Below are 19,455 nucleotides of genomic sequence, written 5' to 3' on the forward strand. Positions count from 1 at the left end.
TCTGTTTAGGTACTCAAAGGCAAAGGGGGGGGGGGATAGGTGTCCTTTCTCTCTCCCTTCTGCCCCAACCCTCAAGGAAGTCCAATTCATTGCTTTGTCCTTAAAATAGATAGGACAGCTCTGAGGGATGCTGCATAGATCCTGTCTCTGGTATCCCCCAAGAGGTAGCGAGGTAGAGGCTCCCCTATCCAAACTCCCTGCCTGCACCCCATACCCCCACCCGAAAACCCTGCCCCAGCCCTGAGCCCCCTCCTGTGCCCCAAACCCCTCATTTCCAGCCCCACAACACAAGCTGGAGCCCTCACCCCCACCCCAACCTCCTAGCCCTCTCCTGCACCCTGAACCCCTCATTTCTGGCCCCATCTGGAGCCCACACCCCCAGCGCATTACCCCCTCCCCTGCACCCTAACCCCTCCCCCAGCCCGGTGAAAGTGAGTGATGGTGGGGGAGAGCAGGCAATGGAGCGAGCGGGGGGGGGAGGGGGCAGGGCCTCAGAGAACAGGGGTGTTTGGGTTTTGTGCTATTAAGAAAGTTGGCAATTCTATACACCAGTGCCAAAGCAGAAAATGTTCCAGTGTAAACAACGCCTTTATTAGAGCTGGGCAGAGAGAGGTGGGCATGACTGAGCAACAGTCACAGCACTGGGGTGGGGACCCCCCGGCCCTGCACTCCAGGAGGGAATGGGCATCCCTCTAGCCAGTGCTGATTCCCCCCTCGCCCAGCACTCTCAGGGGTGCGGGGACCCCTCTGCCCCAGCATTGACACCCCCCCCCAAGTCCAGTGTTGAAAACCCCTCTTCCCCCCAACCTAGGGCTACTGGGGAGAAGAGGAGGGTAAGACCTTTTACTTCTAGTTTAAATATCCAAATTTAACCTTTGACCTCTATTGCGGTTGCTGCTGACCCGAATCTCGCGAGACTTTGAGCCTACGGGAGGGGAGCGTACTTCGGCGGGGCCTATTCCTTATTCTCGCGATTGTTCTAGTCTGCTTCCGGGTGTGGTGTCTCGCGAGATTCATGTGTCAAGGACGCGCTCAGCCTTGTTTGTTTGGTCTCAGTCTCGCGAGAGCCCGTGCAGCGGGCTCTGGGCGACCCCGTGTGTGAGTGCGCGGAGCTCCCGAGCAGCCAGACGCGGCAGGCGCCATTTCAGGGAGCAGTCGCCGCCGCCACCAGAGCTGGCCCGAAGCGGCCTTTAGTATCCGAGCCGCCCCCCCACCTTTCGAGCCCCCCTTTCTGAGGGACTCGCCGCCGCTGGGCCTATCCCCGTCCTTAGCGCCGCCGGATCCCGGGCACCTGAGCCAGAAGCGCAACCCACAGCAGCGCAGGTAATCGCGCGGCCCCCGCCCGCTCATGGCCGTCCAGTTCCGCGGCCGTGTTCGGCCCGGGGGCCTTTCCCGCCGCCGCATGTGGGGGGCCGCGGGAAGAGCCTCCCCTCCTGGCCGGGCCCTTTTACCCAGTCTTCTCCGGGAGGCCCCTGGGCCGTCTTCCCAGCCGGGCCCGCCTTCCCGGGGAGGCCCCTGGCCCGAAATCCCGGGGGCGGTGGGGGCTCAGCGGTTGTTACCCCCGCATTGGCGGTGGTGCTGGGGAGGCCGCAGCTGTTGGTCTGGCTGGGACCCTGGCTGTTCCCATAGCCACGTAGTTGGCGAGCTGGGCCTCGGCCCAGACTGTCCCTTGCGTAGTTGCTGCCGCCAAGGCCGGGAGCGCACGGGGCACCGCCTGAGCGCCCCGCGTCTGTCTGCGGGGAGAAGCTGCGCGAAGGACTCTTCTGCTCGATTGGGATTTTAAATCCGGGTCTGGGCTGGCGGCGGGAGGGCGAGTGCCATGGGCGCCAAACCTGGGCTAAGCTAGTGGACGCTGGACAGTTTAAAATTAAATTGTATTTTGTTACCACCTGTTGAACTTAAGTAGCAACATGTTGGGGAAAGGCAGGTTTGGCCTGGCCTTTTCCGGGAACACAACGTGTGTTTGTATCCATTGTTAATTAATATTGCTAACACAAGGTAGGCAGGCCGGCCGGCCAAGTGGAGCTTTGTTCCCTTGAGGTAAACCCTGCACTCAACCCTAGTGCCTTTCTTGACATAGTAACACGTGTGAAAACTAAAACTGTTTTGTTTTGACTAGTGTCTTACCATGTTAACTAAACATATTGTAAGAAAATACATTTATTTCTTGGGGAATTCGGTGAAGATATTACAGCTCACAGTAAACACCCCAGAGACCTCACACAGGACTTCTAGCAAAACTAGAAAAGACTAGAATTACTATTTCTGAAATGGCTAAGGTGAAAAGTGAAGGTGGGGAACAACATCTAGGCCTCCATTGTACATCATGAAGAAGCAAAAAAAGGGCAGGAGCACAATACAAAAATTACTTTGCAGTTTATAATTAAAGATTATACTGACAGTATGGGCAGGGTTTGCACCCATTGCAGCATTGTGATTGGGTGCCCTGAAAAGGCTTTAGGGTTTTTTCAGTATAGAAATATCAGCGGTTACAAGTCTTTGTTTCCCTGTTCCCCTGTTTGGATGACTTACTAGGGCCATTTTGATTTTCTGCAATTGAAGAGTGTGGGAATGTTGAGTCCTTACTATTCTTATCCCAGCATTAAATTAATAGGTGTCATTCAACATGGTTTATGGAAAATAGGTACTGTGAAATAAATAATGTTATTTTTCATGAGATTACAAATTTGGTAAAGGTAATTTTATAATTTCTGTAATGTTTGACTTGGTACTGTATGTTGTATGCAGTGTTGTTGTAGCCATGTTGGTCCCAGGATATCAGAGATACAAGATGGGTTAAGTAATATCTTTTATTGGACCAACTCCTGTTGGTGAGAGAGACAAGCTTTTGAGCTTACTCAGAGCTCTTCCTCAGGTCTCTGAAACTGTTCCCCACCAATGGTCCATCTAGCCTAGTATCCTGTCTTCTGGCATTCGGGAATGAACAGAACAGGCAATCATCAAGTGATCCATCCCGTTGTCCACATCCAGCTTCTTGCGAACAGAGGCTAGAGACACTCAGATCATGGTGTTGCATCCCTGCCCATCCTGGCTAATAGCCATTGATGGACCTATCCTCTAGGAACTTACCTAGTTATTTTTTGAACTGTGTTATAGTTTTGGCCTTCACAACATCCCATGGCAATGAGTGCCACAGGTTGACGATGTGTTGTGAAGTACTTCTTTTTATTTGTTTTAAACCTGCTGTCTATTAATTTCATTGGGTGACCCCTAGTTCTTGTGATATGAGAGGGAGTAAATAACATTTCCTTATTCACTTTCTCCACACCAGTCCAGATTTTATAGACCTTTATCATATCCTCCCTTAATAGTCTCTCTTCCATGCTGAACAGCCCCAGTCTCTTAATCTCTCCTCATATGGAAGCTATTCCACACCCGTCATCATTTGTTGTTGCCCTTCTCTGTACCTTTTCCAATTCCAATAGATCTTCTTTGAGGTGGGGTGACCAGATCTGCACGCAGTATTCAAGATGTGGGCGAACCATGAATTTATGTACAGGCATTATAATATTTTCTGTTCTATCTATCCCTTTTCTGTTACCCTTTTTGACTGCCGCTGCACATTGCGCAGACCTTCTCAGAGAACTATTCACAATGACTCCAAGATCTCTTTCTTGAGTGGTAACTACTAATTTAGATCCCATCACTTTGTATGTATAGCTGGAATTATGTTTTCTAATGTGCATTACTTCGCATTTATCACCACTGAATTTCATCTGTTATTTTGTTTCCCAGTCATCCAGTTCGGTGAGCTCCCTTTGTAACTCTTCGCAGTCTGCTTTGGACTTACCTATCTTGAGTAATTGCAAATTTTCCATGACTGTTTTTCCAGATCATTTATGAATATGTTGAACAGCACTGGTCTCCTGGGGGACACCACTATTTACCTCTCTCCATTCTGAAAGATGACCATTTATTCCTACCCTTTGCTTTCTGTCTTTTAACCAATTCAGCCAACCATGGAAGGACCTTCTTTCTGAAAATCCAAATACACTATCAACTGAATCACCCTTGTCCACATTTCAATGGGACTCATCATTGAAAGGAAGTGTTTCTAATGGGGTCCCACAATAATCTGTTCTTGGCCCAGTGCTAGTTAATTTCTGTGTCAATGATCTGGTTGAAAATATGAAATCATTGCTGATAAACTTTGCAGATAATACCAAAGATTGGTGAAGTGGAAATAAGGATAGGTCACATTGATGGATTTGAATCTGTTGGGAAGTTGTATTTAAACAAATTTCTCTTAATACTCGTAAATGCAAAAGCATATACGTTTAGAAAAAACATATAGGCCATATTTACAGGATGGGGGACTGAAAAAGATAGACGGAATCATGGTGGATAACCAACTGAACATGAGCTGTTAATGAAATGCTGTGGATAGGAGCTAATGCTATCCTTGGATGTACAAACAGGAGAATATGGCATAGGAATAGGGCGGTAACTTTACTTCTGTATACGATGAGACTGCGATTGGTATACTTCTGTCCAGTTCTGATATCCTCACTTCAAAAAGGATATTGGAAAAATTGAGGAGGCTTCAGGGAAGACAAGAAGTATGAGGACTGGAACCCTTGCCTTGCAGTGAGTAATTTAAGGAATTCAATTTATTGTAGCTTGTAGAAGAGCAAGTTTTAAGAGACTTGGTCAGTCTAAAAGTATCGGGTGCTAAGGGCTCTTCAATCTAACAAAAGCATAACAAGACCCAAGGGCTGGAAGTTGAAAATCTAGATGACATTCAAACTGGAAATAAGGCACATGTTTTTTTTAACAGTGAGGGTAATTATCATTGAACAGCTTCCCAAGGGATGAAGTGAATTCTTCATCACTTGAAATCTTTAAATCAAGATTGGATGTCTTTCAAAGAGAAGCTGTAGTTCATCTGCAAATTATTGGGCTTGATTCAGGAAACACATGGACAAATTCTCTGGCCTGTGCTATGCATAATGGCACTTTCTGACCCTGGAATCTATGAAACTTGGACATTTGCAAAAATGTCCCTTCTCTGTTGCTTAGGTCTTGCTTCTTTTGGTAACTGGTGTCAAACCCTTCTTCAGTTTGGTGTAAGACCTGAATTTCTAATAAATAAGCATATTTCGGTGTAGGGAGAACCTTTCTGACGTTCGTTGTCATAAAGAAGCAGGTGGCACACAGTTCTTTTCTTTGAACTTCATCTTCCATTCATAGCCATGACTTAGCTGGTGCTTATATTGCATTCTGTACTGTCAGCGTGCAGGTTACATTCCCACTGCAAGCTCCTTCCTGATTCTTCTCCATACGATGTTTCTCACTCAAAATCATTTTAACAAGGTCCTTATTAGTATGTAGAGTTGGTCAATTGACTGGTCCAAAAATAATTGGTCAAATATTTTAAAAAGTGCTAACTTATTAGAACAGTAGTGAGTAAGACTATGGTTTCCAGTAGGCTTAGCCTTCGATACATATGCCTATTTACAAGAAACAGGTTATTTAATTAATATTTTAACTTGGAAAATGTGAAACAATGAAATGAAGTTCTTAAAAAATGAAATAATCATTGCTAAAAAAAAGTAGCAATGTTAACTTCATATTTAAATGTGAACAAGACTGAACAATTACAAAAGAAAAGAAAATGAAATTAAACGGGAAACACATCTAGCAACGGTGAATTGGATTTAAATCATGATTTAAATCACTAGTTAGGAAGACTTGATTTAATCATGGATTTCTACATAAAAGTGCATTCTTGTTCGTTGTTATAACCTTAATACATATTCTTCACAACTCAGAGATAGATGTAGGTTCCATTTTTAGAAGGTACACACTATACATTTTTAAAGTGATTTATTTTGAAAACATTTCAGATTAGTTTTACAGCTATATCAGAAAATGAATGATTATTTGGTTATTTCATTTTTACCAAAGGTAATTGAAGCAGATATTTAGGAAGTCTTTGGGAGGTGAACTCCAATTCAACAGGTTAATCATTAATATTTGGAGGATTTTATTGCCATGCTGTATTAGGAGGAGAACATCATCAGACAGACATTTAAATTGCTTTATTTAACTAAAACAACAACGTTATGTATTCTGGATTTTTTTTCTTCAACAGCAAACACATAATTTAACAAAACAAGTATAAGACTTTTTGAATATAGTTAGCATTCAAGTTTTTTTAAAATCAGGTTTGTTTTTGTTAAAATTGGTTTTAACTAAAATAGTAAAATGAAATATATATTTAAAAAAAATTAAATTGACCATGTCAGCCAGGTCAACATGAGAAACTTAGTCGTCTTTACCTTCATTTTCCTGTTTGTTCATAATCTGGAACAGAAAAACAAGCTTTCCTGCTTTTTCAGGTTCCAAACAATTTCTCAATTTCTAATGAATTAGTCCAAAGGAAGAAAATATTTTTTCTACACCAGCAGAAGATGATACTGGTGTTAAAAGTGAGATTATCGCTTCAGCAGTCTTTTAATCCAAGTGTTTAAGTGACTTCCACCAGTTCACTGGTGTGACTTTCTTTAAAACTTCGTCAGCAAACACCCTTAGCTTTAAAGTTTGTTTATAGTTGGCATTGTGGCGGGATGATTGATGGATTTCCATGTCATAGCCAACTCCTCTTCAGCAGTTAAGGTCTGACCCTGGTACTGAGTATTGAGAATATTTGCAAGAAAATGAGCTGCAGATAGTGCTTCTCCAATTTGTTTTTTTTTTAATGCTTGTAATTTAACTTTGCATATTTCTCTTTTTAAAATCTCACTCAGTTCCTTCCAAATTTCAACAGCATCAGCAATAAAACAGCTATTCCCCTGCATTTTGTTCAAGGGTACAGAAATAGGCTTCAGGGTACTCAGCATGCGTTCAACATTTATCTTAAGCCGAATGTTGAGAACTTTGGCTGTGACAGTGCAATCTATTTTTTCACGATTTTGTTCACAAACTGTCATCAGATTAGGCCAGTTCTTGATATAGTGCTCAAAACAGTCCACAACTGAGTTCCATCGCACGTCCTGTAGGAAAGTTAGATTGGTTCCTCCCACTTTTTTCAGAGCAGGTGCATCAAATAGCACTGCAACCGTATGTTATTAGCTCTGGACTCTCTTCTAAATACTTTCTTCTCATCTTGGATACGTTTGCAGCATTGTCTGTGACCAAGCTGCGTACTAGACATGTGAAATTTTTTTCACCGTTTATTATAGCTTTTACTGCTACTTCTTGTAAGTATTCTGCTGTGTGTGCATTTCCTGGTGTATCAATTGTTTCTGTAAGGAAGACATTCCCTTCTTCTGTTGTTACACAAGCACATACAACATGATCATTGTGGACATTGCTCTACCCATCAAGATTCAGGATAACAGTTTCACCCTCTAGACCTTATGCACACTGCTCAGTTTCTCTTTCATACAATTTATCCAGCAATTTGCCTGCGACATCTGCTCTGTTGGGTGGACTGTATCCTGGTCTTAATGACTGAACCATGTTAATGAAGTGTGGGTTCTCAATCATACGGAAAGGAGAGTTTGTTGCATAAATAAACGGGGCATTTTTTTCATCAGTTACCAGTTTTTCTAATTTGCTGGTTTTTATCACAAACTTATCTGTGGTTGTTTCTGGGTGATGGAGGTTTTTTTTTTCTTTTTGCTACAGGTGATATACTGTGGCTATGTGACATACATGATGTGACTGAAACACTATCATTGGCAGATAACTCTGAAACTATAGAAAATGATGGTGATCTTGAAGGTGGATAGTCTTCAGAATCCTGTATGTTGAGGATGGATTCTCCTAAACAAAATAAGTCAATGCAGTTATTTAATTATTATTACCATACTGCTCAGTTAGTATTACTCATTGCATTCACTGACACTCAGTACTACTTTAAAGGTGAAATTGCAAAAGGAAGATCTGCCTATTTCAGCTATTTGTTTTTTATCACAACTGCATCTAAAATGAAAATACCATAGAGTAACAACTATATTTTTTGCTCAAACATGAGAATTCAAGAATAGTCCAGAAGGAAGACAGGCAGTCCTTAACAAAGAAGTATGAAATAAAAAAGTTAACCAACCTGAAGATCCTGCATGTTCAGAGACGTTCCTTTCATCATCTTCAAGGCAGCTTCCTCCTGAGAAGGAACACTTCTCATGATGTTGTTTCATTCGGGCAACCAGGCCTTGCATTTCTTTGTTGCACTGTTTGCATTTTGCATGCATGCCTGTCTTACCCACAGGTAGAGGAATTTCATTTAAAATATTCTCAAACTGGGTCTCTCTTACGGCTTGCTGCCATTATAGGTTTTTCCTTCTAGTGAGAGAATATGATAGATCTCAAATCAATGAAGGCTACACTCAGAAAGACCTCCAGACTTCTTGAATATTCTGCTCAAAAAGTTTCACATTTGTTTCTGCTGCCTGTCCCTGCCTTCTCACATTTATCTCCAGATGACCTCTCCTTGTCCAGATCTATTCCGCCCCAACAATCTTCTATTAATTGAACTTTTTGAAACTTTGCACTTTTAGAGAGAGGTAAGGGATTGATTGGGTACACAAATTTGCAGAGGGACAATAGGGTTGAGGTCTGTTATTTCTCACCTCTATATATTTATTTAAAAACACTTTTGCTGTTAAGAAGCATGTTATCTCTGGAGACACAAATCCACAGTTTGAGAACTGCAAACCTAAGCATCTCTGATGGTATCTTCTAGACTGAGCACTGAGTCCCATTGGGTAGATAGAAAGATTAACCTAAATCAGTGGTTCCCAAACTTTAACAATCTGTGAACCCATTTCACTAAAATGTCAAGTCTCGCAAACCCCCTCCTAAAAATGAATATTTCCAGGGATTTTCTCCTTTACCTGAGTATAAATTATAAAAGCAATGATCTTGGAAATATAAAATTTGTTTTTATGACGTGCTTATTGCACACTATTATCATTACAGTATTTTTATTACATTATGAAAATGGCAACACTCTTCCAAAATCTCACTTTCATAGCTTGTATCACTTTGAATAAGCCTGTTATAAGACAAGGTTTCATCGCGTATCGGATGTGAAACAGCATGAAGGTATTTAAGAAGCCAACTCAAAGAGTTTCTCCTTCACAAGCATTCAAGGTCTTGAGCAGTCCAGGCAATCAATGCACGTTACAACAAAGCTTAAACTTGTTCTTCATAATAATTTTACAAACAATACTAGCTGCCTATTTAATTTTAAAAACAGCAAAAAATATCCATCTACCTTTCCATTTCTTATAAGGAGTCTTGAAGTTTAAATCTCCTTAGTGTGATAGATAGGCTTGCTTTGATCTGCTTAATTCTTGGAAGTCCAGGGGCTCCGGTTGCTGCCCAGGGTCCCCAGGGACAGCTCTGTCCACCATTAGGGAATTTTTCCCTGAGAATTCCCCTGTAACATTTCGCAAACCCCAGTTTGGGAACCACTGACCTAAATAATTTAGTTCCAGAAGCCCCTGGAACTGCATAAGATTGGGTCCCTAATCAATGAACTATTGGAACTCATTTACAAAGCTTTTCTTAAACATTACATGAATATATTATCTCATACTATAGAATTAAAATTTATAATCCCTATTCCATGATGAGATATCTTTGAGCTATAATGTATCTTAATTAAAACTATCTTAGGTTTTTTCTCAAAGCATTTTATCAGAAAAATCCAATTTAAATCAAAAACCGATTTTTTTGATTTATAAAAAAAAAGCATTGGTTTTTATCCACTCAGTATAGCAATTATAAAAGAAAAAATTTAAATGCACTTACGTTAGGTAGGCAGCTTAATGGCAGTACGCCTTTTTTCTTTGCGTTTGGAGAGGAAGTTTAATTATTGTGAACACTTCTCCCCCTTTTTTCCTTTTGATTAATTTCTGTATTTGTCTAGTCAGTTTAGCTTGTATGCTCTTGAGGACAGGGAAGGTATCTCTTAACTTGTTTAATGTGCTTTGTAAACTGCCATATGCCGTGATGTCCGTGCATACAAATAAAGATATACATTCATACATATGCACAATGTTTGTTCTAGAAGATTCCAGCCAATCAAGATACTCAGCTTTCAGTTAGTTCACCTTTTTCCCCAATACGTGGCATTAGCATGTAGTAAAGTGATCAAAGACATGTATATAGGTTTGCTAATAGATAACAAACATCATGATGCAGTCAAAACGGTAGGCCTCAGGGCATTCTTGATGGAATATTTAACAGTATTTGACAGCGGTCAGTTGACCAGCTTGCCAAGTCTAATAGTATGCATTGTGACTAAAAATCATTTTGTGAATTTGGGGTCTTCCCAACATTGGCTTTGTCACCAACAGTACAAGTGCCTTGGAAGCTGTTAGAGATTGATATAGTTTATGGGCTTTTTTCCTGTCTGATGGATTTTGCTCTTCCTTTCAGGTGTCCTGAAAAATGGCTGACGATATTGATATTGAAGCAATGCTTGAGGCTCCTTACAAGAAGGTGAGAAAAATGTGCCAGTGAGGTGTTGTACTTACCTTAATTTAGCCTTATTCATGAAACTACTGCTGAACTGTAAACTAACATCCCTGGAGCCCTCATGATTTATCTTATTGGAGATGCATTACATGTAACTTGCAAATAAATATATACTGTTAATGTAATTATATTGTGCAGTAGTTTCACTTCAGCGTGATGAATAAATGCCCATCTATCTCTCTTTGTAGACTTGCCTAACGATATCTCACCTCTACTCCCATGAATTCACCTTTGATTCCAGTGTGAACTGTCAATCATAAGGTAGTAATTGAGTGACGTATCGCTGTACCGTGGTCCCCTAGGTAAAAAAACAAACAAACAAAAAACAATTACTCGCCTAAAATTGCCAGCTCCAGTTTGGTATAGCAACAAGGTGAATGCAGTGTTTGGGAAAATAGCAGGGTTCCAAGAATAACCTTTTCACCAGTCCGTGGCAAGTAAATCTTTAAATAGTCTGCTCAGTGCAAGAGGCGTGTGACCATTATTTTTAACATAGAAGACTGGTGATGGTTAATCTTTTAACAGGGCAGATGGAAATGAATTGCTGAGTGGAAGAACTTTCCAAAATTCTTGGATCCCTGAATAGATACATTCTTAGCAAGTAAAAGACAGTATCACAGTCTGCAGTGTCATTCTAAAAATAGCCGTTGTACTCTTCTGTTTTAGTTGTTCAATTAGGAACTACCAATTTTGACACAAAATTCTGTTAACTTCTGAATGACTAGAATAGTGATGTACTTAGTCTCCTTAACAGGCAGCAAATGTATACTGTCTTTTTTTCGTTTTTTTCACCAATTGGTGGTGAAAGTGTTAACATTATGCATGCATTAGCACTGGTTTCACAAGAAATGTGTATAAACTTGAAATAATTTAGTAGTTGTACTCATGGTGTAGCTGGAGTGATTAAACTATAGAATAAATATGACAGCTACTGTTAGTTTATTTTGGAGTGTTTAGCACAACCATGTGGTATCAGTTTTGGATGAGCATTTGTAAGCTTTAAACACTGTATATTTAATTTTATGTAATATTTAGCAGTTACGTAAAATCTTGAAGAGATAGTCATAATTTGTAATGTTAAGATTCTTGTGTCCTAGTTTAACATGGATATTTTCCATGTAAACAGGTATGGAAATAGGGAATGTTTAGGCTGGACTGGTGGATTTTTGATGACTTTCTTGGGAGTCGACGTTACTAAAGCAGTGTGAATCCCTGTTTGCTTCAGGGCGAGATGTGTGACAGAGGTGGCATCAAGCTCTTACAACCCTCCAACGAAAATGAGCGAAGATCTCAGGAATGGCATCGGTCACAAGAAATCGATAGTGGCTGGCTGCTAGCATGGCCACTTGGGGCTTAGGCAGAGATATAGCCTTGGTACTGATCAAAGGGATCATAGCACATGAAAAATGCTTAAACCTGAAACTTCCTCTTACATTTTATAGAAATAACATTTAACCACTTGAGTGCTGAAATCTACAGGATAATTTACTATCTAAATCATGTAAGGAAGTATCTACAATTTAATATATTTTTAAAAACTGTAATTTCTTGTATTTTATAATTGTATGTCTTAAATGTAAACAGCAAAGTGGTTAAACATGCCTACTTAAATTTTTATAGCTTTCCATATTAAACTATAAACACGTAATTTAGTATTAAAATTTTTGTTTTGTATTTTCTTATTCCTATTCCCATTACCCTTTGACCACTTGAAATGTTACCACTTCGTCCTCACGATGTTCTTCTATCAACCCTGCTTAGGATGAGAACAAATTGAGCAGTGCCAATGGCCATGAAGAGCGCAGCAAGAAGTAAGTGTTTATCTGTATATTGACACTTCTAGGGAACTCTGTCAAGTATTCTTTGTTTTTACTTTTTAGTGTATGTAGTACTGTCCAAGAAAATAAAATGGAAATCCTTCCGTGTTTGTCTTTTGCTGTTTATGGCATTCCAAACAAATATGACTACCTCTTACACAGTTAATATCCGTGGTATAAATTTTCAATTAATAGTGTCCTTTTAAAAAAAAAAAAAAAAAAAAAGGGTAAACTAGAACAGTTTTGAGGGCTTAAAGATAATGACACTGTCCCTCTAAGATATTATGCTATCAGTGAGTTTTATATATTTTGGGTTAATTTTTGAGATAATTGTAATTACATTTGTGCACTAATTATATGAATTTGAAGGACTTGTGGTTCAGAGAAATTCAGTGGCCTCAAGTTCTAACTGGGAAATCTCATAGAAATGTGGTCACGTGTGTTGGCCAGTATCAAGCTAATACAGTTTTAGCTCCTTTCAAGCTATTGTTTGAATGAATTTTCTCTCTCTTCTCCTTAATCCAAAATAACTAACAAAATTGTATAAAGTAGAACAAATCTGGAGATAATTAATTGTATTTATCTCCTCGAGGAGAGACTTATCAATGTGTTTTGTTTTATAATGTCCGCCTGGTCAGTATCCTGATTGATACTGTGATTTTTTTTTTTTTTAAACCAGTTACTGTTGACCTGTATAGGCAAGGACCATGCACTCTTCAATGAGAGAAACCCAAGGAAAGCTTCCCCTACAAAACAGTCAAGCGTTTGGAGTTAAACAGAAAACACTTAAAAATTCAAATATGTAAAATAAGATTACTTAAATTGCAAACACATATTTTGATTAAAATATTTGATATTTGCTGTAGGTCATAGGAGAAAACTGAAGTTTGGCTCTGTTCTGAAGAGAAATTTGGACACACATTTAAATATTGCTTTTTAAAAAAGGCTTCATTGGGTTCCAGGTTTGTGTGTCAGACTCTAAGGTCAAATGTGCATCGGTCACAAGTAAAAAGATGGATTTTCTAACTTCCAGCTTAGCCTGGGATCTGAAAGTTAAGCTATATTTTTTTTGTATTGCATATCTTTATTGCTAAAATATACATTGGGTTAAATTCAGCTACCTGTGTAACAGCAGAAATTGGCCTTGCATTAGAAATTTAATTGTGTGAGCTAGAACAGTCTCCAGCTTGCTGTCCCATAACTGCTGTGGCTTAGTCAAGGTGCCATTTTTACATAGATTCTCTTCTGACTAAACCGCACTTTAAGGGGTTCCAGTATATCCCATGTTGACTGTGAATAGTATTTTGGGGCTTTGTACAGCCAGACCTGAATCCCCAAGTGGTATGGGCATTTCTCAATTAGATATTTCTGGTTTGAGTCCAAGTCCCTTGGTGCTGAAGACCGAGATAAGGTAGAGAAATAAGAGGGGACTCTTAAGAGCCTGCCTCAGTACAACACACTGTGCAATCAGAAGGATGCTGATAACTGAGGAGTCTTGTTATTCTGACTTGTGACCAGGCTAGAGCAAGTTTAGGCCAATAGTCCTTTACAGTGGTTGAATGTCCAACTTCCAGATGAACAAGCCTTCACTATCTCTATCTGGAGCTTGGGCCAACACTACGGTAATGATTTCCTTGTAAGCTAGGTGCCATTCTGTGGACAAAATACTTGTTATACTTATTGAAGACTAGCTGCAAATATTGCTCAATATTGCTCAGTGGTTCACATGTTTGGTGTGGACAAGTGTAACAGTCCTTTGGAAACATAACAGTATTAATATACCATGGAGCTAAGGATTTGTCATGAATGGAGCTTTGCCAACTGATGGAGCCGTAGGTGGAACATGTTTGTCTGATCTACCCACCATCTGCTGCCACTAATTGTTAAAATCACAGGCGTGAGTGAACTTCTGTGATCTGAGGCCACAGTTTGTTTGTTGATCAGTGTTGCCTCACTGGACAGAGTAAGAGACTTCTCAAAGTTCATTTTGTGCATAAGATAGCACAACAGCAATTTGTCCATCCCTCTTTCACACTAGAGAAATAAAGGGACACTCAACTCAATCTAATCAATTTTTAAACAACTTCAGGTACAAAACTTGTCCCTGAGGCCCTCTGTCTATGTTGTGAGTATTGCTGTCAGGTTTTTCTGTCTTAGAATGTTTCTGTTTCTTGTTGCAGTATGAAAGACTCACCTGGACAAAAGAATAAAATCACTGATGGGATAGACTAATTTTCTCAGAACTGAAATCATGCCTTCTCTATCTGGAAAGTGCCTTATGGGTATAGGCACTACTGCAAAAAACAAACCCAACTATTAGAGCCTGGCAAATCTGCGGATATCCACTTGATATCCGCATCCATGGGCCATGTTTGCCGATAACGGATCTGGTGCGGTTACGAATTTTGTATCTGCGCATGGCTCTACCAGCTATCACTCCACAACAGTGTTTATACCACAGTATTGTTAAATGCACAAAGTATATGGAAACATTTTTTTAGTCTGTTCTTGGTTGTAACAATTTTGGGTATTAGTTTAAATAAGTTTAAAAAAAAAATTGGAAAATAGTGTTAAGTTTTTCTGCTCCTGATGAGATTCTGAATGAGCAAGCTGTGGTCTCTTGTTTTTTGGATTAATGAAACCAATTCCTCACTTTTTTAACAGAGGTATTGCTTTAATTATTGCCTCAGCAGTAGCTGGGTGGTGATGGAATGTGCTGCTTCTTTGTATTATGGTAGTGCCAAGAGATCCTTACTTAGAGCGGGGCCTCATTGCATTGTGTCTTAGCCTAATTCATAGTAAGACTTCCCTGCCCAATAAGAGCTTACAGTCATTCTAAATAGATAAGACTGTCAAAAGATGGGATGGGAAACATCTTTACAGAGAAGTAAAGTGACTAATACTAAATGGAAGGGATTTTCTGAAGTGCAGTAACGTATACTTCCCCAATGTTCTTGCTGTGTGCCATGTTCTACACACTTGTGAAGGACAGTGGGGAGTTTCCCTACTGAGAGCATTGGAAATAACTAGACTTGTTAACAGTCTAGTACTAGTTAACAGTCAAAAGCTGCTGTTGAGAGTGAAACACTGCAGTAGCTACTAGGAATGATAGCCATATTTTGTTAGTTGCAGAAAGATGAAGATGCTGCTTGATCATATGTACTGAAAACAATGCCTAATGTGAGGCAGTGTATTTGAGAGGGAGGGAAAGAGAGGGTAGAAGTGATGGATGGATGACCACTCAGTGTTCGGTACTATTCCTTGAGTAGTAGCATTTTCATTTAGGGGGAGGAAGGAGGGAGATTTGTTGCATAGCTTCCTTATTGTATTATTCTTAGCTTGAAAATTAAACAGGGAAATTTATTACTGTTTCATAGGGATTCTGACTGAGTCAGAGTAATATGTTGAGGAGCCAGAAAAAGTAGGTAAAGAAGATGATGGAGGAGAGGATGAAAGAGTTGAGACAGTTTGTCATTTCATACATTCGGATGTGTTGCTAGTGGTCAGCAGTTCTGTTGCAGTGGTTGGTGACTGCTTCTGACGGTTGCAGCCTCTCATTTCTTCTTCATGCTTCATGTTTGCACTTTTGATCCTGCTGCTATATACTATTTGAGAAAATTCCTCTTTTGCCACCAACAACTTCTGTCGGTTTTGCTCTTCTGAGGTTTTCTTCTTGGTCCCTTTAACAAAGTACTTTTGAGTAAAGTTTTTACAATTTTTCACGCGATTTGATTAATTTAAAATAGACCATTATGGTTGATGTACTCTTCTGTTGAGCCTGCAGCATTTCTGTTAAAATAAAAAGAAACAGCTAGTTTCACCTAATTACATGAAAGAATGGAATGAGCAGTCAAGTTTCGTGATTAAATCCAAGATAGTGTCCTTTTAGTACAAATAACTATCAGCTTAAAAAAAAATCACACTTCTCTCTGATTTTATTTATAACACCTAAGATTACTGTAAATTAAAGATTAAAGCTGCTCTTTCATTTTTCTTTGTGCATTTGGCAGTGTTTTGCATATAGCTAGTTTCACTGTTTCCTGGGGGTGTGAGAGTGCGTAGGTTGGTTTGTGTTTGAGTTTTTTTTGGGAGGGGTTAGTTAGAAGTTAATTCACTGACCTTGTTGATAAAGTGTTTTGAGATCTACTGATGAAAAGCGATAATTGAGAGCTGGGTATTATTATTCTAATCCACCTTTGTCTCTTTCTATGCAAAATCATTTTATAGATAATTAGATATGTCTGGTTGGCATTATTGAGAGATTCCTTCTGTTTCGGGGTAGATTCGTTGCTGGGGAAGTGAAGGGAGGAAAAGGAAAGTAGACGGGGAGGGGAGTTTTAGTAAAGAGCGGTGTCATGGTATAAATGTTTGTAAAAACAATCTGGCCTTTTTCTGAATCCTGTGCTGTGGTGGGTTCTCAGGGTGCGGGGCCGGGGAGAGGACAGTGGTGAGAAACAAGTCCAGGAAGTATTAGAGATAATCTAGATATAATAGGCATTGCAGAAACTTGGTGGAATGAGGATAATCAATGAGATAGTAATACCAGGGTACAAAATATTTCGGAAGGACAGAATAGGTCTTGCTGGTTGGGAGAGTGGCACTATATGTTAAAGAAAGCGTAGAATCAAATCTTAAATGAACCCAAACTGTAGCACGGAATCTCTATGGGTAGGAATTCCATGCTCTAATAATGAGCATATAGCAGTAGGGAGATATTACTGACCACCTGACCAGGATGGTGTTAGTTGCAGCAGTCATGACTGTGGATCACAGTAGTTGAATCTTTGTGCGAATGGGGTCAATTTTCTGGATGTAAATAGATCGAAGTGACTGTTGTCAGAATGATGGCTACTTACTTCCAGTTCTAATGAATGGCTAAGACACCCAAGCTCAGGTAAGTATCAGAGGATGTATGACAGTGATAGAGGGGGATGTTATAAGAGTGGAGTTCTTCAAAGTGCTTCCCTCTGACTACCATCCTCACCTCAGTGTTGCCTGGGTTCAGTTTTTGCCAATTGGTCTTCATCCAGTTGCTGATTTTGGCAAAGTGTGGAAAAAGATGGGAGACTGATGTAAAGGAGATGTAGAGCTGGCCATTGTTGTCATTTCAGCTGTGTTTTCTCACTAGCTGTCAGTGGTTTCATGAAGATATTGGAGAGTGTGGGTTGCAGGAGCGTGTGATGACTGAGGTATAACTTAAGAGTAGTTTTAAAAGGACACAAATGAACTTAAAAAATCTAGACATTTCTAAAAAATGTTCGTTTTGGATCTTCCTGTGAAATCCGTCGTCTTGGTTTTATAATTGTCCTGTCTCCCAATGACTTTTCTCTTTGTTGCTGCATGAAAGGTCCACAAAAGAGGAAAGAGTGAAACAGACTACATTGTTTTGAAATGCTCAAACAGAAAGTAGGGCTGTCAAGCGATTAAAAAATTAATCGTGATTAATCGCAGTTAATAGAATACCATTTATTTAAATATTTTTAGTTTTCTACATTTTCAAATATATGGATTTCAATTACAACACAGAATACAAAGTGTACCGTGCTCACTTTATATTTATTTTTGATTACAAGTATTTGCTCTGTAAAAAAAAAAAAAAGTATTTTTTAATTCACCTAATATAGGTACTGTAGTGCAATCTCTTCATCATGAAAGTTGAACTTACAAATATAGAATTATGTACAAAAAAAAACTTCATTCAAAAATAAAACAATGTAAAACTTTAGAGCCTACAAGTCCACTCAGTCCTACTTCTTGTTCAGCCAGTCGCTCCGACAGACAAGTTTGCAGGATATAATGCTGCCCGCTTCTTGTTTACAGTGTCACGTGAAAGTGAGAACAGGGGTTCTCATGGCACTCTTGTAGCATGCATCGCAAGATATTTATGTGCCAGATGCGCTAAAGATTCATATGTCCCTTCATGCTTCAACCACCATTCCAGGGGACATGCGTCCATACTGATGATGGGTTCTGCTCAATAGCAATCCAAAGCAGTGCAGACTGACGCATGTTCATTTTCATTATATGAGTCAGATGCCACCAGCAGAGGGTTGATTTTCTTTTTTGGTGGTTCGGGTTTTGTAGTTTCCACATCGGAGTGTTGCTCTTTTAAGACTTCTGAAAGCATGCTCCATGCCTTATTCCCCTCAGATTTTGAAAGGCACTTCAGATTCTTAAACATTGGGTCAAGTGCTATAGCTATCTTTAGAAATCTCACATTGATACCTTCGTTGCATTTTGTGAAATCTGCAGTGAAAGTGTTCTTAAAATGAACAACATGTGCTGGGTTATCAGCCAAGACTGCTATAACATGAAATATATGGCAGAATGCAGGTAAAACAGCAGCGGACATACAATTCTTCCCCCAAGGAGTTCAGTCACAAAATTAATTAATGCATTATTTTTTTAACAAACATCATCTGCATGGAAGCATGTCCTCTGGAATGATGGCAAAAGCATGAAGGAGCATACGAATGGTCAGCATATCGGGCACGTAAATACCTTGCAATGCCGGCTATAAAGTGCCATTCAAATGCCTGTTCTCACTTTCTGTAAATGTAAACAAACTTGTTTGGCAGAACAAGAAGTAGGACTGAGTGGACTTGTAGACTCCTGAAGTTTTACATTGTTTTGTTTTTGAGTGCAGTTAATCTACATTTGTAAATTTTAAAATTGTAAATTTTACTTTCACGACAGAGATTGCACTACAGTACTTATATGAGGTGAATTGAAAAATACTATTTTTGATTTTTACAGTGCAAATATTTATAATAAAAAATGACATACAGTTTGATTTCAGTTACAACACAGAATACAATATATATGAAAAGGTAGAAAAACATCCAAAATATTTACAATATATACATGTTCATAAGATGAATTTTTTTAGTAAAAAAGGGAAGCACCAGAGAAGGGGGTCAGCTTATGAACGGGTATAGAGAGGGAGAGGTGGAACACAGCCCCTCCCCCCAACAGAGGCAGCAGAGCCAGAAGGGAAGAGGCGGGGCCAGAGTCTCCCCTCTTCTGGCCATGCTGCTCTCCCCCCAGCCTCCGAAGCAGCAGCTGCAGCTCCGGGGCTGGCAGGCTGCGGCCGTGCCGCCCGGTCTGGCCCGCCGGAGCAGGCTGC

At 39.9% G+C, this 19,455-nt stretch overlaps 1 protein-coding gene across 2 annotated transcripts in view; it reads left to right on the forward strand.

The window, feature by feature from the left end:
- The first annotated feature begins 1,111 nt into the window (after positions 1 to 1,111).
- Positions 1,112 to 19,455, forward strand: part of RBM39 (RNA binding motif protein 39) — a 49,195-nt gene continuing 30,851 nt past the window's right edge. For both annotated transcript variants that reach the window (XM_024209926.1, XM_024209927.1), the window contains exons 1-3: positions 1,112 to 1,323; positions 10,414 to 10,476; positions 12,274 to 12,323. In XM_024209926.1, coding sequence (XP_024065694.1) covers positions 10,426 to 10,476; positions 12,274 to 12,323 — 101 coding nt within the window. In that variant the 5' untranslated portion in view covers positions 1,112 to 1,323; positions 10,414 to 10,425. The remainder of the gene's footprint in view (positions 1,324 to 10,413; positions 10,477 to 12,273; positions 12,324 to 19,455) is intronic.

Source organism: Terrapene carolina, unplaced genomic scaffold (genome assembly GCF_002925995.2).
Source record: "Terrapene carolina triunguis isolate 2854851 unplaced genomic scaffold, T_m_triunguis-2.0 Scaffold233, whole genome shotgun sequence".
Classification (NCBI taxonomy): domain Eukaryota; kingdom Metazoa; phylum Chordata; order Testudines; family Emydidae; genus Terrapene; species Terrapene triunguis.